Source organism: Lissotriton vulgaris, chromosome 2_1, assembly GCF_964263255.1.
Source record: "Lissotriton vulgaris chromosome 2_1, aLisVul1.2, whole genome shotgun sequence".
Lineage (NCBI taxonomy): Eukaryota > Metazoa > Chordata > Amphibia > Caudata > Salamandridae > Lissotriton > Lissotriton vulgaris.
In genome coordinates, this window is record NC_141687.1 from 385358735 (window position 1) to 385386406 (window position 27672).

Sequence of the window (27672 nt, forward strand, 5' to 3'; positions counted from 1 at the left end):
CAACCCCCACTCCTCTCCGATAGGTCTCCGCACTGCTGCTGCTGCCATCACCATCTTTTGCCAGCATGGAGGACTTTTTTCCAGCAACCACCACCTATCAACCAACGCATCGAGTGTTTCACCCCTTATAAGAATACTACACATCATCAGAAGTTGCTCTCCCTTAATGTCGTGAACTCCCATTGCAAACGGCGCCAGGTTTGGCGCTATCTGACACCCCACGACCCCAGCATTATCTTATTGCAAAAGACCCATCTGCTTTGCACCGATTGTCACCAAAAGGTTCACCCAAAGTATGAGTGTTGGAAGGAGTCCCACCTCCCCGAATCTGCCCACCATCAATATTTTCAGCTTCAGCACTGGGTCCTCAATCCCCCAAAACAGAAGCCGCTACCCACCTCTTTACTCTTTTGAGCAAATTTTCAGCAGCTTTAAAGACACTCGTGATCTGGTGTCGAAGAAATATGATGTCCTAAACAATCACGCCTCCTTCCCCACCATCTCTTTCAATAGAAATGGACTCCAGACAATACTACAGACATCACCCAGAAACAATGGGAACTGCTCTGGCGAAAGATTCCACGAACGCATAGAAGCATTTCCCAGCAATTGGCAACCTACAAGGGCATGCTTCAGTGGCACTATACCCCATCCCGTCTCCTTACCATGTTCCCTTCTGCCTCTGCTGTATGATGGCAATGTTGAGCCCTGGCAGGCAACTTTCATCACATATGCTGGACATGCCCCTCCCTGCATATTTTTGGGAAGGAGATCCTGAGTCATATCAAGGGCACACTAGGTTCCCTCATACCTACTGACTATCATGTACTCATCCTGGGCATCTCCCCCACATCCATGGCTCCAATGATCCTTGCAGACTGGTATCTGATAACCCATATCAGAGGTGCAGCCAAACAGGTTATATCTCGTACCTGGAGGTCTCCTTTGGGGCACACCATTGCTATTGAGCAGATGACACACATACTGTCCTTCACAGATAAGAGGTTCCACCGCCTCTTGACACCTCTTATTGTATTCATGTCCCGCTTTGAATATTTGGGTTTCCATACTCCAAGACTGTGCATTCTTCACCTGTTTGATACCCTTAGAGGTCTCATACTGCACCCCTACTCTGCAAGCAGCCGGTCCCCCCCACCCACCTCCCTGACTGGAGGCCCCTGATCTCCCCTGGTCCCCCTTTTCTCCCTCCCTACATTTGGTTGTTCATTAGTCTCAACCCGCAGACAGGACTACATCATCAAGAGACCAAAGTACACTTACCTTCACAGGCTCCCAGAGGTTGTTTACTGGGAGCAAATAAGCAAACATTAAGCTCCTCCCAGTAACACCTGTATATCATCTTGCATGTACTGTTACCACTATGCAAATACCTATTGAAGATTGTTTTTTTAATTATACTCATATTGTAATGTTTTTGAAAACTCAATAAATAGATCTTGAGTTTAAAGAAAAGACTATCTGAATCCATCACTTGCAATTAAAGACAGACCGGTGCCTCGAAGCAGGTGGCCTTCCTTCCCACCGCAGAAGTGGATTTACGCCTGTTATAATAATACTGATTAGGCCAGGGCCAGATGCGCCTACATAAGGGTGTGCCATGGCGTAAACAGGCCCTGTAGTCGGATTGGTCACATCACAGGTAACAAGCATTTGCAATGCAATAGGACTCGCATTTACACAAGTTTGAGCTATTGGCATTGTAAATAGCAATGCCTTTTGTTGGGAAACAAGGCTCATTGCTGCGTAGGTAATGTGTGGTTAAACTGGACTTATCAAATGCTATAAATGCGCACCCGAATGGTATACTATGTTTCCCGCCGCTAGACACCAATATTAGAAAACAAGGCCGCATCTGTGAGGCCTGCACAAATAACATGACACATTTGTCCTTCACTGGGAACCAAACACCCTAGGGCAGCGCCTGACTCTCAGAGGGTAGCGTTGCAGAGCAGTCTGAGGCTTCAAGGGAGGTTGTGTGGGCTAGTAATCGCCATTTGCAGGTGCGCAAAAATAACACTCAATAATTGATTGTCCAGTCTGTACTTTCCTTTATAAAAGTAAGAGTACATTTATTAAACACACACACCACTCAATGCTATACATTAATTTACAAATATACATAAGCTGATGGAATTACTTTGTGACATTGCATAACATCTCCACTCCTCCCGCAGGGGGATGGGTTCTAGTACCGCCACTCCCATGTATGCACATCCTCTTGCCCCCAATGCAGTGAATTGGTCTTAACCTGGAGCAAGGGCCCTGCGCACTGGCACCATCCCAGTGGCCACCCCCCCATTACCTCAACAAGCATTAAACAGGCTACACCTGCCTTGGTGACACATGACCCTGATTGAGCATCTCCTACTGACCATACAGTATGCATCTCAATATCTTACGGGCTAATAGTCTGGGGTCTACCCCTAAGCGCAGCAGCAAGAATACATGTTTACACTTTAGAATGACAGTACTCAGCACATTTGGATATCATTAAAAATGTATTGCAATTACAGCCCCTAAAGGCATCACAGATGATCACAGGATTAAGTTGTAAATACTGCCAGACACCCTAGCCAGAGTGTCTAGCCACTTAGCTTATGACATCACCTTACACCAATGCTTCACATTGAACATCAGTCCCTCTAAAAGAAATAACCATTAATAACTGCATTTCAGTGCAATTACACCTCTTCACCTCCAGGGGATGCCCTTCTGCAGACATCCCCAACTCAGTCCTTCACTCCTTGATGCAATTATCAAAACACCCTCAGCTGAAGAACAAAAGTTCCAGCCCCGGAGGTGTTAACTGCAAGTTGAGCCCTGGAGGGGTTGATTCCTGTGAATCCCCAAGACACTTGGGGTGGGACTTTTCTCTTCGTGCTGTGGGGAGACTGCGCTTCTCCAGCAGCTCCCCAGCGCCTTTATACATGTAGGGTGGTGACCCTATTCTTCTGGGGCCACCACAAGCCGTGAAAACTCTTTGTTGCCCTTGCAGACTGGTCCTGGCCTGCAAGGCATTATGGGTGTTGCTGCATAATAGACGAGCGGCTCTCCCACTGCTCCAGGGAGAGCCGCACTGGCGCTTCGCCGCTTTCTTGGGCCTCAGTGGGGGCCCAGTCCCACCCGGAACCCCAGGTGAGCACAGACGGCTCGGGGAGCCCACCCCTGGCCGCTCCTCCTCTGTTCTGGGACCCGGGCCCCTGGCACTGCTGCAGGTCTTCCCTGGGGGGCTCCAGTCCCTCCGGGTCCCCCGCTGTCCTCCTTGGTTGGAGGGCAGCCTGGGGAGCCCACCCCCAGCTGCCCCCACCGGCTCCCCGCGCGGCCAGCACTCTCCCGTGCTGCCGCGGGAGCCGGCCAATCCCTTCTGGTCTGCCCGCTCCAGCGGGCAGACTCGAGGACTCCCACAGTCCCGTCGGGACCTTGGGGGAGTGCAGCAGCACTCCCTCGGTCTCATCTTCTTCGCTGGGGTGCAGGGATGGGGTCCTGGGCCCCTGCACATCTTCGGGGGGGGGGGAGGGGCGCGACGGCGCTCCCCCCGCATCTTGGCACTTCGGGCCCGGAGATGGGGTCCTGGGCCCCGCCTCCCGTCTTCTTTGCGGTGGGCGTGACGGTGCCCCCAGCCCCCGCCTCCTCACACGGGGCCCAGAGTTGGGCTCCCGGGCCCCACCTCCCGCATCTCTTTACGGGCAACGCAACGGCGCTCCCCGGCGCAGGTTTCAGCGGGGGCCAGGGTGGGCTCCTGGCACCCTGCGGGGGCAACGTAACGGGGTGCGCGACGGCGCAACCCAGCTTTACTTCTTTCGGGGGGCAGCCCCCGGGACCTGACCCACCTTAGGGGCATCTCTGAGACCGGCGGCGGAGCCCCATGCGCTTCGTCGTCGGTCTTCTTAGGGGTCAATGGTTGCCTACCTTCCGGGGGCCATATCTCAGCCCCTGGGGTCCGATCTGCCCCATTTGTGCGTCTTCTTGCTCCTTGTGGCACTCCCCAGCCACTGGAAGCACACCCCTTCGTCCTCCGGGTCTCTAAGAGGGTGTATCCTGCAGGGTGCGGTTTTCACTGGCTCCATGCGCCTCTTTCCTCCCTGCGCAGAGGCCCCTGCTTCTGTGCACCGGTCCTGGGCTCTTCTACTGGCGCTGTTAGGGGCCTGGGGGGGCAGTCAGAGGTGTCCTCCTTCCAACTGCCCATTGTGCCAGGCTCCAGCACCTTTCGCCTCAGCAGACCACGCCCCAGAGAGAGCTTCTAGTCCTGTGCAAGTACTTTTTAAAAGTTGAGTAGGGGGCTGGCAGAAAGTCTCTGTGGGTCCTATCAAACAGCGACACATCACTTCCCTGCCCTCTCCTGTTCAAAATGGAGTTGTTCAGTGTCTCTGGCCACATGGCCTCTGAAACCCAACTCTTTCCTTCTTGGTGCAGCCTGGTGCCTGGCACCCAGTGACAGCTGCTAATGGATGAGCCTGTAGCCCCACCCATCTTCTTCTTTGTGGAGAGGAGGCCCTAACTTGTGGAAGAAAGGTTATCAATCCATCCAGCTGAGGTCAACCCTCAGCCTGGGTCTGGTCATGGTTGGCTCAGAGAAATATGACAGTTCTGCATGACCCAAAGGCAGTACATATGACTTGGCCTCTGCAGAATACTTATTTTCACCTACTCTACAATGGACTTTAGTGCGTGTCTGGAATCTGTAGGCCTTGTGGAAGTCATTTTAGCCATGGGCCCCAAATCCTCATAGGGGAATAATGAAGTGAAAACACAGTAAAACACACTGACTTTCCCTGGCATGTTTCTTCCCAGGGTATAAAGCCTATTCCATGACACCACCCAATTCTGCGTAAGTCCTGCCACACCATTCACTCTGTAGCTGCTCCTGGACCGCGCACGCTAGGAATCTCCCCTGCGCAGCTCCTACACGTGTGCACACGCATGTACACCCGTGTCTGCATGTAACCAGCACAGTATCCCATACTCCAGCTGCTGCGCAGCGGCCTAGTCAAGCCAGGCGGACACCAGTAAAATCTCCATGCAGTCTCCTTCATTATGAGTTCACTGTGGATGAGTCTCAGATTATGAGGCTCCTCCACAGTAAAAGCTCAACAATTAGGTGCTCAAAAAGCGAAAAATCCAGGTGGCCCCTAGTGTCAGAACCACCTTCTAACAATGCACCAAACGCAGCTCTGATAAGCAACTCTTCCACTGTGAACTCAAAAACATGGCGTCCCCAGCCTCTGCATGATGGCCTCCCAAGAGCTCCATTCTTTCAGGGCTCCTTTTCACCACTAGAAGGCACACATATTGAAGTATTCCTACAATATCCTTATGCTCTAGGCACTGAAGTTCGCAAAGCCTGAAGGGAGCCTGCAGTTGGCCTGCAGTCACACAGCTGGAGTGCACAACAAGCAAGCTAAACACTAATATGTTGTTATTTTGGTGCATATTACATTGTTTTCATTTTCTTGTATTGTGTACTGTGCAGTGGCGGCCATAATGACTCGCGGGTGGGGAATCGTCATAAAAAAAAGATTTACTTACCTTGAGACTGGGCCCGTAACTCTACTCCTGCTCTCCTGTCTTCGCATCGAGGAACAGGAAGCAGGCATCCAGGCTCCCTCCCCTATTGCAACCACAATGCTGCATTGTGATTGGTCTGAGCGCCGTCACACGGCGCTCTTCCAGGGGTACAGGGGGGTGGGCATGTTCTCCATGCAGGCTGTATGCAGCCTGCATGGAGAACGGGCAAGTGCATATGACTGGTTTGGGTGGCCCGAGAGTGCCGACCAAACAGTTAATTGCGCAATTAGAAGTGGGCAAACCACTCCACCCCTGCTCCGAGTGCAGAGCAGCCCCACCCGCCCACAAAGCTGCAGGACATGAAGCATAAAATTATAATAACTCTAACTTATTATCATTTTATGTGTCTACTTGGCACTGCTTAAAAGCAGTGGGGCGAAGCTGCTCCGCCATAGCGGAGGAGCCTCAAGTGGTACTGTTTGCTCTGACCAAAGCGTACTAGTACACACTGCTAGCAGGCTGTGGACATGTAACTACAGAGCATCTTTATATTTGTTGCAGTGTTTGACTTTGTAAGGCCATAGTGGCGCATTATATTTTTCGGCTCTTTGTTCCTTCGGTTCTCACAATATATGTCAAAGGGGATTTTGTCTGAAGTATTACATATTTCCACCTTTATTCAGTGTACCTGAACTGTTGATGGTGTTTTTTTAATTTACAGTTGGACTTTAATACATGACATTATTAAATATGTTTATGAGTTTGTGTGCACTTAACTAGTCATTCAGTAAGGGGAATAATCCCTAAAGCAATAGGTCAATGCAGTAACTGAAAGGGGAAGCCTGATGGGTAGCTTTGTACAGTGCATGTAGGGAGTGTTCCCTTTCTAAAAAGATGTGAGAACAAGTGTCCATGTTTTTACTTCCTGTACTGTGACTCCTGAAAACTCTTGTGTGCCCTTAGCTAGTTTAAGTAGCCTTGGGGATAGCCTAGTTGTGAGTTGGCTATGCAGCATTCCCTCCTAGATCTACAGAGTACTTTCTGTGCTTAGCATTGCTCTTGCCTTCATTGCATGTGCTGTGCTTAGCATTGCTCTTGCATGGATCTGTGATGTACTCCCCTGGCTGTGCACTTTGAAACATTCCAGAAATATTGAACTTCTCTTTGCTTTCCTCCAGATCCGAGCTGGCCAGTCGCTAGTGGGAAACGAATGTACACAGAATGATGTCACTGGAACGCATCTCACCCCGAGTCCTGAGTCGCCAGAAGAGATTTGAAGATATAATGGGGACTTCCAGTAGACTTCAGTTTGATCAACTGCCTTTTCTCTTGTTAATTTGCTGGATGTATATATATTTCCATTTTAAGGAAAAAGAGTGTTCTTACAAAGGGCCGGTAGGTCTTTTTGTGCTAGAGGCGCTCTGTATGCAGACAGGGCTCTGTATGTAGACAGGTGCTTTGTGCAGGTAAAGGCCTTAGTCCTGGCAGGGTTGTTTGCGTAGGAGAAGCTTGCATTGAATGGGAAGTGTACCAGGTAGTGCAAGACGCCTGCGGGAGGTCTGAGCATGCAAGACTGTAGGACCTATCCCTCACCCTCCTCTCCCTCAGGCTCAGAGAGAATACACTGTCTATTCACCTTTCCAGTTCAGAGCAGTTCTCGGCCCACCAAGGGCATGGACTGTTCTCTTCTCTCAAGCTCAGAGGACGTTTATGCACACCACTGTGCAAGGGCTTTTCTCTTGCTTATCTTAAGGCTAGAGGAGGTTTATGCACAACGGAGGGCACAGGCTGTTCTCTTCTCTTCAGCTCAGAGGAGATGTGTGCATGCTCTAGGGCCTGGGGCTGGCCTCTTTCGCCTGGGCCCTATTCCCACCATTTACCTTCTTATGCTCAGAGGTGTTATACACTGTATAGGGCACGGATTGTCCCATGCACACAATATGGGATGGACTGTCCCCATACCTCTCCCAGAAAAGGCTGTGCATACCATAGAGCTTAATTTGTCACAGGAAATTGTAGTACAACCAAGCCGCTCTTCCCCTAACCCGAATAAGTGTGTTTGCCTTTGGGCATTATGGCCCTGTACATTGTAAGACTCAATTCAGTTGGAGAATGGCTTATTGAGTAAGACTAAATGCTCTAAGCTCTGTTTCTCCCCCTCTGTGATTGCAAACACTGTAAAGGTGCTCTGGGTCACTGTCAGATGCCTTACAGCACATGTATTTTATGCTCCCTTGTGGCGCTTCTTCCCTGAGACGCAGAGGGCGTGCCTGATCCGCAGAGGTTAGAGGGCTTTACAATTACAGAGCCTCTTATGGGGTACTTGCTATCAGAACTTTGCGTTTTCAGTGCTTCAAACAGATTTGCATGCCCTCAGAGGTAGGACTAATGCACGTGGACGTCTCTCAGACCCCCCACTGACATTTACGGTCTTGTTTTGCTTGTGTGGATATTAGTTACGTGTGACGCTGTATGCTCTACAAGATTGAAAACCAGCCCAGAAACTGCAATATTGTCGGAGATCCGAATCTCGCCTCAAAAAGGCAGGAGTTCTAGAATAGGCTGCTGAGGCATCAAAGGCACTACAGGAGGTAGTGTGCCTCCGAAGTGGCCACCCGAAGACTGACCAGACCCAGGCGGTGTTTCATGTGTTTGTGTGTGTGTTTGTATTTTATATAGCGCACTTCTACCCTGAGGTCTCGTAGCGCTGTATTCATACCACTGTGGAACCCTTCCTGGCTTTCCTGTGAAATGTCCACTCCTGGGCACCCCCAAGGTGAGGCCAGGCATCCAAGCGCTGCTGGGGCCGTTGTGGAGATTAAGCAGGCTATTGCCCAGAGTCACAGAGTGAGACCCATGATTAGGCTAGGCACCGAGGCGAGAATTATCAGGTCCGGAGAGATTGAGTCCAAGACCTCTGCACCAGGGTCTGCCGCTCTAACCATTGAGCCACGCTTCTTCATCTGAGGCAGAGTGCCCCGTGTATTTCAGTATAGTGAAGCCAATGGGGCACAAAAGCTAGAGGCTCGTTTTTTGATGTTTTTTTGTGAATAGTCATACGTGTATTCACGTAGATAGATGCCTGTATGGAAGCTGTAACAGTTGCCGTCTCCTAGGAGTAGTTCTGCAATTGTTTTATGAATTATAGATTATGCCCATACAAAAGCATTTTTGAATTTGTAAATGTAACAGGTGCTCATTTAATAATGCATAAACAGCTACCTAAGTGCAATGACACTTAACTAACTTTATGTTCTCTTGACATCACAGGAAAAATTCCCCATACACATTTCTGGGCGTTTTGTTCTCATTTCAGCTCTCGTTAAGGAATATCTTCTGTGGGCCCATGTGTCTGAGGCCAAATAAGTCAATGTGTATGCAAGAGGAAGCATGCACAATGTCTGTCCGGTGACATAACAGGACAGAAGGGCCTAGGCTCGAAAACATGGGTAGATTGTGTAACACAAACGTGTTCCCAATTGAATTATTGTGCAGTGCATTAGTTCAAGACCACTTCATTAGCACTGGATGTAGACAAGAACAGAGGATCGGAGGTGACCAAATGCGGATGTTTCTAAATAGAGGGTTCACTAGGAAAAAGGACATCTGCTCATAGTGTGTCGCAGCAGAACCCGTTCATATGCTTAAAAATAAGTGCAATCACTTCACATATAGCGGTATCATCGGTATGTAAAAAAGTGCAGTGATCAATGCAACAAGAGAAAAAAGTGATAAATACATGTTATGAACTGTTGTAGCAGTTTCCGGATAGATGGTTTAGTAGTGGTTTAGGAGACGGTCTTACTTTTGTGCCTCATAAGGCACCAAATATATGGTTAAAAGCATATAGGTTAGATTAAAAGTTGTCAACAATCGTTTTGTCTTTTTTTTTGGAACTCAAAAGAAGGTCTTCTTCCGAACATCGAAAGGGCCATTTCGGTATTTTTTTGAGAAATTGCTTATATTAATAGCACTTGTGGTGCACTTACATTGTGTCTCCTTTAAAGTATAAAGCCGGCCCTCTCCATGGATAAAGCTCTTCTTGGTTTAGCTGAAATATTATGGCCCAAAAAAGCTGCCTAAGCAGTTTAATGCTGGTGGCGCTTACAACATAGTTCAATTCTGATCTCACAGAGAAACTTTCCACAAAGCAAGACACTTGTTTTATTCTGAGCAGGATGGATCGATTTTTGATCTTCAGAGATGGATCTTTTCATTTCTCAAGTCTTGTCTAGCTCACTTGCCTTCTCCTCAAACTTCGGTTCATCAGACCTTATCAAACATATTATGACTTCTTTGAAGAACAAGTGTTCATGTTGATTACAGGTTTTTCCATTTGCCTCAATTTGCATTTGCCATCCATAATCTTATTTCCTATTTAGGATTTTGCTTGCTTGCTTGTTTATCCTGATTGGTCAGGTTTCTGAAGGTTGTGTGCATCCAAGTGACCCAATACCTGTGCCCCATTTTAAATTCCTCACTGGCAACAGTTACTGCCCCATTGACTTTGAATGAAGTTATTGTTACTCCGTTGTTGAAGAAACCTACCAAAAGGCTTTGTTCATTTTTCTTCACACATCTGCGGTTTGCAGTGTATGATTTTAATGCCGTTTCATGATTTTATGAAAGCCTCCCTTGGTTGGATGGATTCTAGGCTGTATTTTTATCCAGTGAGGCTCAGAATCTGTATTTGTAATTGCCATGATGATCTGTGGTTAGCACTCGAGTGCGACTGTGTTACATCCCTAAGTTCTGGATCTATTTGTAGTTTTTGACCAAGTAGACAATTACATCTTGGCAGGTCACCTCCAGGAGGTGTTGCAGGCTTTGTCTTAGGCAGGTTTTAGTTCCTGCTAATCCTCATGATTATTTCTCTTTAACCCTTTACCTTTGACCGTCTGCACATCATTCAAGGTGTTTGCAGCCTCTCCACTGTGTGTGACAAGCTTCGGGCGTAGCCCTTCACGGCCCTGTTGTTTTTCATTTGCATGCATGCAGGTGATATCTACATTCCCTTGAACCTTTAGGAGAATTTAGTGTGTGGCTCACAAGTTCCAAACATGTATTGTGGGGGGAGTTAGGACTGAATAAGCAGCAGCAGACTGAAGCTCAACACTGACCAACTACATTATGATTGTGTGTAGCAGTGCCAGGCTTTGAGGGTCTCACCTTTTGACTGTCAGACATATGCTTTTGCATGTCCTCTGTAAAGAGAGATTTAAAAAAAAAGCTTTGCAAATCAGTCCTTGACTACTGGCTCAGCACACAGCTGAGGAAAGTTTCTCTCTCTTGATACAGTCACATGAATGTTCCGCACAAGATGCATCTGTTCCTCACTGAGTGGACTTTGAGTATCGCCAACATCACTGGGTCCTTCCTGCCTTGAATATAGAAGGACGCTCTATCTGAGAATTCCTAAATATCTTGTGTCTGCTACAGGTTTTTCAGAATGATTGGGTGTCTTTTTTTGTGGGGCGTAAAACATTGACACTCTTTTACCTATGTCGACTGTCAGTATCCAGTGGAGTGCAATGTAAAGTATTCTGAATAGTCCACCTTGTCATTTATTTGTTAAACTCAATTCCTCATAGAAAGCTCAGTCTGTGTGTCTTTTGCAAATTGCCTAGCTTCAGCCAGACAATGTAAATTGCTGGTTCCTGGTTTGTCCTGTAAACGGTGAAAAATAGAATACTAATGTTTGCTATTGTTCCTTTTGCTATGCAACAGTCTCCTTCTTTGTTTGCAGCCCAGATCATGTCTTACCTTAGTTTTGCAGAAGGCTGGAGATTCGAATGTTCTGAACAAGCCTTAATTGTGTTCTTTACATCAGCGTATCAGTTTGTGTGCCCTGTAGAGATGGCACTCATTATTATTTTAATAAAAAGTAGTGGGTACTGTGTCCAACCCTGATGAGTGCATACTCGAACATGCTAGCAGCTTCAGATGAGCCAGGGTCCACTTGAAGGCATACAGAGTCAGCCCTGAGACAAACTGATCTCATCTATACCAAACATTTTGAAAGGGAAAGTCTATATCTAAAAAATAAATAGAACACCAAAACACAATCTATGCAGTCATTCATTTACACATGGGAATAACCATTGCTATGCTTCTTGTCTCCATATATACTTGGCATAACTGAACCTAAGCAAGGGTAGAAATGGAGATAATTTTATGCACTGTCTTCACATGATGGATGCACACATTAGCGTGCATTTAGAGTGATTCAACATGAGTCATCCATAAAATCTCACAAGGAGGCTAATTAATGTTTAACTCAAGGGGGCCTACTAAAGATATGGCCTTCTGTGACTTATGAATTCCTGTGACATACATAGTAAATTGTGAATCATCTCTATAGTCTGAATAGGATCTATAGTGATAGACCTTCTATTAGCACATCTTCCCCAAAGGCAACAATTGTTATACAATTAGAACTCTCAACACAAAGGGGAGGTCAGGTTTGCTCTACTTGTGTTCTTATAATCCATTTGAACAGGGTTAAGTATTAGCACCATGAGTCAAATACTTCAGTGCTGGCCGACTGCTGTCGTATATGCAATCTTATTTTACAAAGAAACAAACAAAATATTTTATATTTACTTTTTTCTCTTGAACCTGTTGGGCGTTGGCTTTGAAAGATAGAACATCTTTAATGAACTCATTTTAAAAGACAAGTAAAATGGTTTGCCTAATTTCCTGGGAAGACCTTTCTGCATGAGCTGAAACAATTGTCAGTGACATTTAACACATCCTATAGGCATTTGGTATCCTAACCTGATACTACATGATACTCAATTGAATGAGTTTATCCTGCAAATCTCCATTAAGTATAACCACTTCTGTGTTTATCTTTTACATTTATTTATGACTAGTGTTTTCATTTGTTGCATTAACCTCACAGTTTGTTGCATTTTTTAACTCACCTGCTGTTCCCTAAATAACTATTATTGTTATTCATATTGTTGTGATTATCATTATTTTAGTAAACATAAAAAGAAAATCTGCGGCTACAAATTACAACAAAGTACGTTTCAAATGTGTTTTTTGATAAACCTTCTATACAGAAACATCTGGTGCTTTCCCATCCCACTAATTATGTTTAGTTAGAATTGATGCTACACTAAGAACCCTCTACCATCTCACAATCTAACTTCTCCTTCTGTGTATCTCCATTGATAATCATAAACACCAAATATTTCGAACCACATGCAGAGTTTGCAGAGCACTTTTTCCAAAGTCACATTTTGTGTAGTATCTTTGTCTCACTTTAGAAGGGTCGGGAAGTTCATATAATAAAAAATTACAGTTTAGCAGCCGAAAAACAGTCTATATTGCCATTACTATTAATTTACGTTATTTGCTTTAAAAGATGGACGAAAATACATTAAACCTTCAAAAGGTTACAAAATAAAATAAAAGTTATGTTTTAAAACATTTTTCACAAAGCCTTTTTGTTTTAAAATTAAGTTATAGATAGGGAAAGATGAGGCAATGTGACTGAATACACTGCAGCAATGTAAAAAGAGAAAGTAGAACACTACGCCTTTGAGGGTACCCCGACTACCAGTGTCCCATTATTTCCTTTTTGTTGTCGGTTCTTATTTCCAGTTTCTTGTGACAAGATCTTGGATCACTGATCTCGGCGTTTTTAAAGCTTCTATTCTCTGTTAAAATCACTTCAGAGCGCTTTTAAAAGTGGATCACTTGATGTCCTTTAGGGGAGAGTCTTGTCTTGTCTGTAATTTCCTGACTGTAAATATGTTTCTTTCTTTCACAGTATGCCATCTCTATTTGATACATTGAAGCTTTGATTAACCAAATGTCTAGATGGGGTAGACTAATACCTTTTGCCTGGGGCAGATTGGGGAGAAAAATTGCCGAACTAGGCCCTCACCAGATCTGTAGCCTTTGTTTGCCAGCATCTAATTACCCCAGAAGGTGTAGTCACTGCAGCTCCCTCTTCAGGTGCAGCCTGAGAGAGAGTGAGAATATATTCTTACAAGGTCACATATAAAGGCAAAAAAGATGAGAATTACTGGCTGGCTAGAGACTTTTGAGGGGGGAGCAGGGGCTGCTCCCTTTACCAGTGCGCCTATCTCACCCTTTGAGGACTCCCGCGGGGTGAGATTAAAAAAGGGAGGGCCCAGTGAGTAACAGCATCCCCATTCGACGTCAAAGACATTGACATCGAGAAGCGGTACAGCGCCCACTTCCTCTGCGGCAATGAAGACTACAGTGTGACTTTCGACGATGAAAGTGTGCAGGATTCCCTTCCAATCAAACTCTGAGTACTCTAGGGCTTACTCAACTTCCGGACTGACTTCTCCAGTGATCATTCCGGATTTTCATTCTTCACCAACTGCAACTCCATCTAAACCTCCTGAGCCACCTGCATAGTCTTCTCATCCACTCCTGTGGTAATTCTTGTAGAAATTCCTCTAGCCATGCCTCTGCAAGCACCTGCTCCAGTGAGACCTCCACCAAGAGTTTCCAGGCCTAATTCCCTACATCCCAAACCTCGCCGTAGGTCTAGGTCAAAGTCTAGGTATCACTGTCACCAATACCATTCAATTTTTCCCAAATGGTCTTGATTAAGACTTAAACGGGATTCCACATCCTGATTTAGGACCTATCACATGACCACGTCCACTGGACATTACTCACCTACTCTAGCAGACTTTCCTCCAGCAAGGTATCTCCTGTGGATGACAACAGTCCTATCCACCAGATCCTTGTAAGAGTTGCCAATTAGCTGAATATCCCTCTTCCGTCAACTACAGCCTCAACATCTGGAATTTCTGAGACACTGCGCCAAGTGTCCATCTCAAGACCATTACTTCGTCTGATCCCAGGCCTCATTGATCCGACCAAGGATCTTTCCTTGACTCCGGCTTCTGTCAAGGTGGCTCCTTCTTGTCTACAGAAGAAATACAGACCGCCTAACCAGGACCTTTGTCCTTCTAATTGTATCCTAGATCTGACTCAGTGACAGCTTCAGCTGCGCTTACAAGCTTTATGACTCAACTCCAATCTCTACTTGGAGAGCAAAAAATACTGGATTCAGTAAGAAGGAAGGTATGTGGCACATCCATCACCACCGCTATGAAAAAAGCGAGATCTTCTTTACTCCTAGAGAAGTACGACAGGTTGCTCTGGCACTCACTACAATAGTTCATAGACGACCTGTCAAAGGACAGACATGAAGACTTCAAAGAGGTCATAAATGAAGGAATGATGGTTTCCTAACAAGTCTTTAGTGCTGCGGTAAATACATCCTTTTAACCCATGGACACTGTCATGGTTTGGCTTTACATTTTTCCTCTTGTCTCAGACTCACAGGACTTAAACCTGAGGCATAACACACCCCTTAGGCCAGACACACGGTGGCAGAGGGGCAGAGTGTTTTAGAGGTGTATGTATATCTCTAAAAACATGGACCACATCACTGTGCCTAAGGGAGATTTATTTGTTCCTCTTTTGTAGTGCACAGTGATTTCTGGGGAGCAGGGAGGCAGCTAAAAGGAATTGGTTTTTACCAAGAAATCCAATGCCGAAAATAGTAATGGATACCTTCCTATTGGGTTGGGGTGCTCACATGGGCCACCTTGAGATTCAAGGCTTTTGGTCTTCGAAGGAATAGACACACCACATCAACCTTCTAGAGTTAAGAGAGGGACATCAAGCTCTGAGCGCTTTACTAATGTCCTTTAAGACAAACTTCCACCTTGTCCAAAAAGACAATATAACACAATTCATTATCTGAACAAGCAGGGAGGGAGGAAATGCAGTTCCTGGAAGCGCATACAATCTGAAAATGGCTAGTGTCCAGAAATCTCAGGATTATAACTGTCCATCTGTCAGGCATCCTGAATGTGGAAGCAGAAGCTCAGCAGAATCATTCAAGAGAACCATGAATGGGTATTAGACAATACCTTTTTGTAAGACATCTTTTGCCAATGGTGTTCTTTCAAATAGACCTATTTGAAAATAGAGAAAACAAGATAGGCAGAGACTTTGCCATGAGGTTTTTTGTCAACCAGGCACATTGAGAATGCCCCAGTGAGCAACTGGTCAGGCAGATTTCTTCATGCCTTTTTTTTCCCATTTCCCTATTGTTGTCAGTAGTCATCAAACTAACTTACTCGAAGGCCAGAGTGATTACAGAGTGGTCCTGCCAATAGTGGTTCACGGATCTTCTCGACCTTTCAGAACAGCTCACAGGAGACTGCCGTACAGACTCAATCTTATATACAAGTTCATAGACCAGATACTGCACTTCATCTGTCAATCCTTGAACTTGGATGTTTGGCTCCTGAACTCATACAATATGGCCATTTAAATCTCCCTCATATTGTGTGTTTAGAGCAGATTTAATCCGATCACTGGCCAAGAAGAGGTGGTGCTTCCATATGTTCTTCATTTGGCCAAAGCAAAGCTGCAGGTTTTCTCTAGTAAAGACCACCTTGCAGCTATTACAGACTGCAGAAAACCTCCTTCACAAATTTCCTTTTTTTGAAAATCCTGTAGTTAATGTTCTTTTTTTAAGGCATTAAGAAAGTTTATCTTCCCATCCATAGTCCTTTACCTCCTAGGGAGTTGACTGTCATTGCACATCTCTTGGGACCTCCTTTTGAGCCTATATATAAGTTTCCTATAGAACACGGAAAGCTTTTTTTCCTAGTCTCTGCATGCAGGGTTAGTGAGATTCAGTCTCTTTGTTCTCACAGACCTTGTACAGTTTTTCACATTAATAGATTAGGAATAAAAACTCATCCCAAGTTCCTCTTTAAAGTGGTAACAGACATCCTTGTCAATCAAGTGATTGCTGTACCTATATTTTTCAGAATCTCTATTTTACAGTCGAGAGGGCCTGCCACACTCTTGATGTCAGAAGTGTGTTTAAAGTTTCATCTGGACATAACTAAGGGCTTGAGCAAGTCTAAACAATTCTTTGTGAACTATGGTTTACAACAATTCTTCCATTAAACCTGTACATTTGGAGAGAACAGCCACTGCATACTAATCATTATGTATGACAGAGGCTTATTTGCATCCACCTTTTTGTTTATAGAATTTTTTTTAGCTCAATCAGTGGTGCTGTGTATGTAGAAAACAGCAGGGCTGATTCAAGCAGACCTGTATATCTAGACAACAGAGGGGCCACTTAAACATTTGTTTTTGAACTATGGTCTATTACGCTAGGGTTTGCCAGATCCAATCAATCCTTATCTAAGAGGATAGTGTCTTGCGCACTCCTGTGCTACCATAAAGTTAACAGACCTTTAGCTGGAAAATCAAAAGCTCATTCAACCAGAAGTAAACCCACTGCTGCATTTTTAAGATATATTCAAATCTCCCAAGATCTGCTGAAGACCTTTTTTCACTTTTAGAAGACACTATTTTCTTGATTGGGAGTCCAGAGAAGATGCCCTAGGAGGCCAAGCCTTATTGAGAAATCTATTTGCTTAGGTTTTTTACACCATTTATCTCTTCCCATGTGGTGTAGAGGGATGAGCTATCTATTCTATTCAGTGCTTATGTATGTTAATGGAGATCCCCTGTAGGAAAAGGAATGGCTTCTTACCTGTAATCCCATTTCTCCTTCAGGGGAATATCCATTGAAATCATAAGCAACCCTCCCTCCTTCCCAATGGAAGATGAAGTTTAGTGTATACGTTCCTGTTACTTACTGCGTAAAAAAAAACGGAGGCAACTGCAACCTAAGGTTTAGTTGGTGTTATGTTGTCTTTCTTACTTTGCCCCAGCTTATACATCCACATTGTTCTCTATCATTTACTTTTAAAGAAACCAAAATGGCTTTGTGAAGGATGTTTTAAAATGTCACCTTTCTTTCAAGTAGTGACCTTTTATGTATTTTCTTCCATCTTTCAGTAGATTAATGGAATCAGCAATATAGCCTGTTCTTTGGGCTGCTAAATTATAATTTTGTGACACCTGAATTTCCTGTCCCATCTGAAGTAAGGTGAAGATACCACAGAAAATGTCACTTTGAAAAAAGTGGTCCTGGATCCCATCATGTGGAAGGGACTATTCAGTGCTTATGATTTCAAAGGAGATGCCCCTGGAGGAGAACTAGGATTACACTTAAAACAACATTCCATTTTCATCATGAATAATTCTCTTTCAGGTCAATCGAAGGGAGCGTCCATTATGTACAAGTGAGGTACTACACACAATGTGAGCGAGCCTGGGGAGGCAATTTGTATCCCTAAGACCACCCTCACTGTATGAGTAAGAGCAGTGTGTTTCCTGAAGCTTTCCATAAAAGACTTGAGGTAGAAGTGCCAGCTTGTTCCCTTGATTCACTATGTCCACTGACACACAATATTGTGGTGAGCTAATGCTTTCTTTTTAGGCAACACATAGAGTTGCTTAATTTTGGGCGGCTGGGATATACCCAGCCACCCCTTAAGCCAGCCACACTGAGGCTGAGAGGAAGTAATATATGTATACCTCTAAAATAACATACACCCTGTATGACAGTGGGAAGAGAAGCCATTGTGTATCCCTGAGGTCAAGCCATTGTGGTGAAAACAAGTATGTACATTCCACTGAGACAGCACTCACCAAGGGTACAGGGAAGAGTGTGTTTACCCATAAAGTAGCACATTCTGTATCCCTGCTGGCCCATGACTGACGCCCATGTATATACTTTAGGCAGCACAGTTTGTGTTTGATACCAATGTGTAATTCTTCGACAGAACACAGTGTGCCCCTGGGGGTAGGACAAGTAGCTGAACCACTCTACTCTTTCACATCACATGCAGCACAGCTCTTGTTCAAATATAATGTCTTGCCTTAAGATTTCTGTTGTAAAAAAATATTGATTATTTATGGTGTAAGTTTCCCTCAAATTAAGTGATATATTAATTTTTGTTTTACATTTTGTATTTTAAAATAGATTTATGCTGAACTGAGTTTATGGCTATGTGTAACATAGATGTATTATTTGTAGCAGTATCTGCACTGTTATCCTACTTTTTATTTATAGAAATAGAAATAAACTGTATACATATAGCTGACAGCTAGCAGCCAGTCTACACATGTTGCAGCCTTAAAGTGCATGTTCCAAAGGACAGTGGCTGGTGCCGTGCCCTCTTGAATGCGAATGACGGAATAAAATAGCCCTAGGAGTGGCCTAGAACACATTAGCGTCCACACATGACTACTAGACGCACAAAATGGACGTTTCGTGCATAGCTGGAGTTGCCATACCCATGATACTGCTGTTATCCAGAGAACATTTCAATAAAGAAAGTTCTTCAGTATGAAGCATAGACCTTTGAAGGTGAAACACTGTACCGTGGCCTTAATGTTTACATTGCGCTCCTAAGTCAATGGGCCGCATCTTGAGATGGGCAAAATTCATACCGAAAGTCTTAATTGATCAAGTTTTCTGCAAATATTTGGTGTATTTTGGATGACGTATTGAACTGCATTCAATAAATTGTGTATAAGCTATTGTTGTTTCTGTTATTTGTAAAAACAGACCTTGTTGTTATAGCCTACAATCCATGGGCAACAGAGAAGGGGCAGCTAATACAATCAAACTTGTCCTGATTTATTAGACCAAATAGAAATTCATAAAACTAAACCTGTGTCTAGAGAAAAACTGTTTTTCTAGATGAAAGCAGGCATAATGACTTCAAACCTACAGGAAAAAAAGGGCTTACACAAACAAAATTGTGTTTTTAGAGAACCATGAGGCTGAAGGAGGTAAACCTATATGTAATGAAAATGAAATTAATGAAGGTTTTATAAAGCGCATGTATGCCAAGGCGTCTTAGTGCTAAGGCTGTCATAAACCTTGAGCAGAGGGAGCAAGCAAAGGTTAAGACTTGGGTGCAAATAGCCATGGTTTTAGCGCTTTTCTAAAGAGGTGTCTGTTAGTTTGGCTTCTCAATGTAAAAGGCAGAGATTTCCAGAGTTTAGAGGCTAGATGAAAAAAGCTTCTGCCACTCCATCGTACAGTCTTCACCCTAGGGATGGCCAGCAGAGAGGCAGTTGACGACCTGAGATTGTGTTATGGGACGTGCCATCTAATGAATTTGCTGAAGTAGGCAGGTCCCGCACCATAGAAGGCCTTGTGAACAATGAACAGCATGTATGAAGTGAACAAAGATTTCTTCAATTAAAACTGTACATTTGGAGAAAACAGCTAATTCATTCTTATCTGTATGCATGACAGAGGCTTAAATGTATCCAACTCTTTGAGTATAGAAAAAAAGAGTAGACAACAGAGGTGACCCTGAAAACAAGCAATGGTACTGCATCGGTTTCGCCTATGTAATGAATAAAGAGCGGTTTTCATCCATCATCGTTGAGTAGAAGGGAGAAGGTAAAGCTCCTTGACAGACAACACAGGAGTGGGAATGATGTGGTGCAGCAGGCAGAGCTGCTGTCTTGAGAGCTGGGGATCACACTTCGAGTCACGGCGGTGCCACGCAACATCCTGTGGTTCTATGCAACTCACTTAATTTCTCCGGGTGATAAATTGTTATTAAATATGGTAAACAGATGGTAAAATGCAACATAGTTCGTTTGTACAGTGAGCAGAGCACCTGGTGAAACCAAATCTGTGTGAATAGAGAAAACAAACATTAGAAAAAACAGTAGATCTTGCCTTTGGGATCTACTGGCTTTCCCAGTGATTTTGGAAATGCTAAACATGATTGGTCAATTCAATCAATTTTTATTTATTATGATTTGGAATTCCAAAGAATTCCACATAAAAGTACATCTTAAAAAAACATCATTTCGTCTAAAAACACAAATAAGCAAATCAGTAACAGCCGTTCTAGAGGTTTTCCAGTGCTCGAAGGGGTGAACCTTAAGTAATTCGATTGCAATACATGATTTTCTTACATACTTATATAGAGTTATAATCTACTTCTATCATAAAACATTGCAAATTAAAACTTATTGTAAAGTACAGAAGTTTACATTAGCTTAGCAGCAAAACAAGGATTTAAGGTGCTTTAGATCCTAAAAGATGAGTAACTAGCAGCAGGAAAAAATTACTAAAGTGCACATGCTTAATTTCGTACACAGAAAAACGGCCTAAGACCGAAGAGCCAAAAAAAGTGAAAATGCTCAGTGCATACGTATTAAAAAGTTCATGAAGTACACAATGATTTAGCAGCAACTCAAATTTAGTAAAGTGCTTGAGATCCTAGAGAATAAGTAAGTAGCAGCAGCAAAAGTTTATAAAAGTGCAAATGCTTAATTGTAAACAAAGTAAATCGGCCTTAACGACCGAAGAGACAAGAAAGTGCAAGTGCTCAGTACATACATATTCAGACGAATCTTGCGACATTAGTATATATTTAAAAATTGTTTAAAAAAGCTAAAAAAAAATAAAACACATGAGTTCAGATGGGGGGGTGCAGCTGACAATTTCGGGCTTCTTCTGCTGTGGTAATGTTAGTACTCTAAAAGCAATTCCTTAGATATTTACGACGTGTTGATTGTAATGCGGGACAAACAAATAAAATATGATTCAGGTGTTGTATACAAAAATTACATAAATGACAATACCTTTCATGTCTAGGAATACCCTCCCAGGCTCCTGTTACAACTCTTAGAGGTAGTAAATTCAATCTCAGTAACAGAATCATCTCTGCACACTCCATGTTTAAGGTTCCATAAAACATAAGGTAGAGGATTTTTGGCCATACTGCTCCCCACAATACAATCAATATTTCTATTCTCTAAGCACATTTTAATATCTCTTTCACGAGAAACCCCATAGATTGTCTTTTTAATTATAGTTTTCAAAGCCCTTTTGCAAAGAACCGCAGCCCCATCCTTATCTAAACCAAACATTGCTAATGCCTTTAAATTATTCCTAAAAATAGCACTTTTTTCTTTCATATTTACAAATATTTCTCTGTACAATGCTAGCCAAAGCTGGTTCTCAGAGCTATTTAACAATTCATTACACCATCTTAAACACTGGGCCATTGAGAGCACATAAGTGGAAAGTAGACCAAATTCGAGTCTAAGCGCAGCAATAGGTGCTGCGCGATTCAAATTGCATATTCGGCGCCAAATTTTCCCTTCCACTTTCTCGAATTTGTCCCACTCTTGTGCATCCATTGTTTCACTAGTGTAGTTCAGGGTTGGTGGGATCTTTATTTTATAGACCGATATAATGTGTGAGAAATGTCTTTTCCCACAGTGTGTATACAGGCGGTTAATTGCCAATGCTTGTGAGATTGCCTTGCCTTTGCAATGATCCATGTGCCTGTTAACTGAGCACCTGTTTGTAAATATTTTTCCCAAATACGGATAAAATTTTACTACTTCCAATTTCTCATTTCCCAAGAACCAATTCACATTTTTTCTGACCTTACATCCTTGATAGCTAAAATCATGACTTTACTCTTTAAAATATTTATTTTTAAGTAATACTCTTATGTGTACCCAATTAGCTCAGCAAGTCGTCTTTGCAGTCCAATTGGGGTCAAATCCATTATTATGGAATCATCTGCATATAACAGACAGCTTAGCTCTTAGTTTCCTAATTTAGGGGACCCCCTTTACTGAGCCCCACTCTTCTTGGCAGATCATTAATGTAAATGGAAAAAAGTAAAGGGGCCAAAAGGCACCACTGCTTCAACCCATTATTGGTTACTATTTTCCTCGAGAGGCCTTGTGTTCCCCCCAATAAAACCTGAGTCCAAGTGGAGGAGTGGAGAGCAATTATTAGTCGTAAAAGATTCCCTGGTATTCCCATAGTAACCAATTTCCTCCACAGCTTCCACCGATCTACCCTGTCGAATGCTGTGGAGAAATCTATAAAAGCTCAATATAGCGCCACACCCCGACTTATTGGATATTTTTCAATTAAAGTTTGCAAAATAGAGATATTATCCAGTGTGCTACTATTCTTACGAAATCCTGTTTGTTCCAAAGGGATTACATTATTTCCAAATGCCCACTCTTGAAGGTGAGTGAGAATACTCTTTGCAAACAATTTACCGGTTGTATCCAAGAGAGAAATCTGTCTAAAACTGGCAGGAGAATTTTTAGGACCCTTTTTATATAGCGGAACTAATATGCTTCCCTTCCAGGATTGTGGAATATCCCCATAGTTATAACAATGGACGAACAATGACTGCAGAAATTTCGCCCACTCTTCACAATCCTGTTTTATTATGACTACTGGTACATCATCTGGGCCCATTGCGCTGGAATATCTTGCCCCTTTAATGTAGCCCTCAATCTCCATACATGATGGTGCACCATAGTAACTCCCCGCCGTTGGGGAAATGCTAACCTCTTGTTTCTGTCCCACTGCGAGATTTGTAGCATAAAGCTGGGAAATATATATGTGGACCATTCTACTTCTGGGATTAATATAGGTTTTGACTTCTCTCTCCCATCTCAAAATTCTGCTATCAGTGCCCAATACTTCCTAGTGTCCCCAGATAGAGCCACCTCTCGAAGTCTAACTCAGTTTGCGTCTTCACCCCTCCTAGAATCCGATGTTATTTTCCTTTTCCGTACCTGTTTCAATCTACTTATTTCTCTCTGCCTTTGTATCGTGGGCTTCCTAAATTGGTCTCTAATTAAACCATTAATTTCCTAATTCAATTTTTTAATTTCCCATGGTATTATTACTAATGGAGTAAAACCACTGTCTTGCTTCTTTCTTCCAAATGTTCTAATTGCAGCCAAGACTCTCTCGAACCTCTGAACCGGGGTTTCTTGGCTGAAAGTAAAGACAATATTTTCAAAGACCCTCTTAAAATTTGGGAGCAAATTATTTGACCAGCAAGTACGCCCATTATTACGATTATATGAAACCTTTTCATCCCTCTGATTCCAACATTCAGGCTTCTCAATTTCTATGTCCATTTCTACAGCTAAAATACTATGGTCACATATTTGTGGGAGATACCTTAAATTGGATACATACATTAAATAGTGGAAAAGATACTTCCATATAATCAATTAAAGAGTGACCATATGCACCCCTAAAGGTATAGGCTGCGGGGGAATCCTCCGGGCATCTACCGTTTAACGTTACAAGGTCTAAACTTCTAAAAATTTGCAAAAGTAACAAGCCTCGTTTATCTGATCTTAAATGGGCCGGCAGTACAGAATCTGGGATGGCCCATACCTCTTCAAGTTCCGAGTTAGAAAAAGACATCACTGCACTATTGGATAATTTAGCGTTAAAATCACCCACCATCAATGTACGTGAAAATTCTTCATTGTTACTTATCCTTTGCACAAAAGCACAGATTGAGTCGACCAATATGTTTGACGCTCTTCCTGGGGGAATATACACGTTTACCAGTAAAATAGAAATTACTTGCCCCAGGTTATCTTCACCAATCCTCAACTTTACTCCGATACCGCATTTTGAGGGATGCTTATAGATCACAGGATCTTTGGGCTTTATGGTAGATGTGTTTGACCTATTCAGGGTACCTTCTACCCATCTCCACCCAGCCCAGCTCCACTTTGCAAACATCATCCTCCATGTTAGGGCTACTAGACCTTCTGGCATCAGGCCCTAAAAAGTTAATTTCTCTGTTTCCTAGGTTTATCCCTACAGTTATGGAGATTTTTGCATCAATATTGTTAGAGAACCCAAACCCTTGCATCTGATGAAACGTTCCTAAGCTTTCTGATGGAACTCGGCAAAGGGATGTGCTATCAATCACTTCTATACCTATTTTTCTAAAGCAGTCCCCATTAGCTATAACCAATGATGAAACTATCCCTGATGAAAAAGTAACTCTAGAACTTGGGGGGAGGGGGGTGTTCCTCCAGTCTAAATAGACCGTCTCTATATCTTTACTTATTAATGGACCCAAGTCCTTAATTTCTGTTATCAACTGCAGGAGGGCACTTCTGTTCAATAACATTGGTTCCATTTCAAACAGAGAAACAAAAAGCAAGGTCCTGCTCACCTGCTCGACTCCTGGCCCTGCATTCCTTATTGGCCTATTACCAGGCTGCCCTAAAACCGCGTCTTTTTCTAACGTGCCTCCCTTACTGTTAACAACTGGGGACAAGTCCCCCATCCCAACTTTCCCGTGGCCGGAATCAAACCGTGCTGGTAAAGTATCCCGTCCACGGGAATGGAAAGGGTCACCTCCGGTAGCTGAATATGGATCTATTACAGGCTCATGTAAGTTTTCAGATACATTTCCTGATATTGGGTCTCTGATTATCTCATGATGTATCCCACCTTCTTCTTGGCCCTCTTGGCACTGGTTGAGTCAGCACCAGATTCGAACAGATCGACTGGTTATCATTATTTTGCCCGGTATTTTGACCCAAATTCAATTTAAGTTGCCCCAAAGTCCCTGTGTCCTTTCTACTTAGAGAAGATTTTAGACTATTTACTTCCTCTCTTACTGGAGGAAACCACAATTTTTTCTGTTTCCGTTTAGGAATACGTTGAATCCTGTTCTTCTTACCCCTTCGACCAATTCTGATGTTTCCTTCACTCAATACTGGGGCCTCACCTAATGATACAATATCTGAAGTATTTGCTACTTCTTCAATAACTGTAGACTTGGGTTATCTGGGTTACTTTTTTTAAAAATAGGGTAAACTCGTAATGGGGGTATTACTGGGGATACTTTTAGATTTAATTTACCCCCTTCGCTGGTATGCTCTGCACTGTCAGGGAGTTTAACTGAAGGTAAATTTGCAATTGGACTACCTCTAAGCGGGACACTTTTAGAGCCTTCATTCGTTTCTTCCAGTTCCCCGTCCACAGATTTAATACCATTTCTTGGCATCTCGTTACATTTTTTACATGGACAACTGGGTATTTCAGAAACCTTTACCAAATTCTTTGTCATGCTTAATCTGATTGAGCTCTTGGACCCCTGTTAGTATAGGCGAAAGGACTTCCAAAATATGATCAGTATTTACTGTGCTTTTTTCCAGCAAAGATAAAATTGAGGAAAGAATTTTCTTAGTGCACAAAAAATCTCCAAGGTTCCCCCCATCCGCTCATTCTCAAAAGCGTTCATGCTGTTCTCTGCCCCCCTATTCAGTAATACTCCTGATGTCCTTTCAACAGAAAGTCCTAATAGATGAGCCTGGGATGAGCTAGTGGGTGCACTGCTATTCAGAGCAGGCATATGTGGTTGACTGGCTAATAAAACCGGGGATAGTTCCGGATCCATCTCCATGGCGCCAATCTTTTTCATCTGTGCCTTCAATTCCTCATTCCTTTCCATTTGGTTAGCAATATCTGGAAGGGTATAATCCTCCATTTTCGCCTGCTCAGGGCTAAAGCTAAGTTCTGTACACTGTGGCACTTTTAATGACAGTTCACCCAGTTTAGGCGGAGGGAAACCAGACTCTACTCCGTTCAGACTTCTTGGATAGACTTGAGAGTTTTCAAAAAGAGATACCAATCCTGCCAGTTCCGATAATGGGGTAGGACCCTTTCTTTTCACATTTTTATTCGGGGGCCTTCTACTTTGCCCACCGACAGATCCCTTTCAGTTTTACTACTCACCCCTCCTGTTTGTAAAACAACACTTATCCAGTATTGGGTTATCTTTCATAGATTCACATGCCTGAATCATTCCCTGTTGCGGAGGCGGGAGTCCCACGGTATATAAAAAAAGCAGTGCTAAAAATAAATTACAGTAGTAGGCCCTATAAGAAAGGCCTGAGGCCTAGATTGTAGTAGCCTATCTACCTCATTATGCTAAAAAGACCAAAGTCTTTGTTCCAACCAATCAGCTCACAGCACCCTCTAGAACCCTCTCTGCAGAGCCAGTTCTCCTCAGATTTTCTCTGCACGTCGTGTGGAAAGGGAGTCCCCCTGAGTCTCTACTCAGTTTTTTCTCTACTTCAGGATGTCTGACAAGAAGGCCTTGTTTAGACCTTGCAGAACATGTGAAAAGTAAAGGATCCATGTTGATGACCAACATAAGGACGGCATTTATTGCCTTTATCCAAAACATGAGGCAAAAAATTGTAAGATCTGCCGCACCTTCCCTTCCAAGACCTTAGGGGATAGGGAGGCCAGAGTCCTTTTATGGCTCAAATCCTCTTCTACTGATGATGAAGACAGAGCTTCCACCTCCAGTAAGAGAGCAAGATCAGAGGATGATTCTAAAAGTTAGGGGAGAAAACTTGTCAAAACCTCCCACTCCACTTCGGGCTCTTCACAGAGATCTCCAACTTCTCTCTCTGATGCCCCACCTCTCAAGGAATCTAAATAGAAAACTGTGAGTAAAAGCTGTTCTGTCTCCTCAGCTTTTCCTGTGACTACCAGTCTCAGTTACATCTTATGCTCCTTCGTCAACGGCGACAATTTCTACCACAGCTATCACCTCTCCTATCCTGTCTACTAGGATTTCTATTGTGGCAAAAAGAACCATCGACGACGATCCGTCGATGACAGCCTCGTTGTCGAAGAAGCATTAGTCGATGAAGATACCATCGAAGCCCCCGTCGACAAAGACATCCGTGGTGCCGTCGACGACCGTTTCGTCGACGATGGAGCAAAGTCTGTCAACGATGAGCCCGTCAACAAGGTCGACGACGAGTCCGTCGACGGTGATCCCGTCGACGTCGAGTCCATCAACACTGATCCCGTCGACGTTGAGTCCGTCGACAGTGGTTCCTTCGACATAAAGTCCGTCAGCGGTGGTCCCGTCGACGACGAATCCGTCGACGTCGATTCCGTCGACGATGGTCCCGTCGTCGACGCTTACAATAATCCATATAACTGTTTCAGCAAAGCCTCCAGCCATAGAGACATTTTCTACGCTTTCTACAAAAACTTTCCAGTTAATATCGTACCAGAGGCAGGAAGGTTCTTATATCTCGCCACTTACGCCCTCTCATCTCTTAGAGAATTATACTCATGAACAGGAGGATGATTTTGAGGATGATGACAACAATGGAGCTTTTGGGGTAGCTCGCCATCCTTCGGAATTGAACATTAAGTGTCAGGATGATGAGGAGGATGATGATTATGCTGAGCATTATTATCAGGAGGACATTGTAATACTTCATCGTACAGAATACCAGAGGAGATCTCGGGTTTCAGAGTCCAGCCATCTGCCACCAAGCCTCATTCAGGATTTACAGGCCATGCTGGCGGACTATAGACAACGCTTTCCACCA

The 27672-nt window shown here is 43.7% G+C and overlaps 1 protein-coding gene across 2 annotated transcripts in view; it reads left to right on the plus strand.

The window, feature by feature from the left end:
* The window catches only part of INPP5K (inositol polyphosphate-5-phosphatase K), a 425899-nt gene extending 415920 nt beyond the window's left edge, over positions 1-9979 (plus strand). Inside the window, exon 13 of one of the 2 annotated variants that reach the window (XM_086955215.1) lies at positions 6705-9979. In XM_086955215.1, coding sequence (XP_086811341.1) covers positions 6705-6803 — 99 coding nt within the window. In that variant the 3' untranslated portion in view covers positions 6804-9979. The remainder of the gene's footprint in view (positions 1-6704) is intronic. The other variant, XM_086955214.1, reaches the window with a different exon arrangement.
* Positions 9980-27672: the final 17693 nt, after the last annotated feature.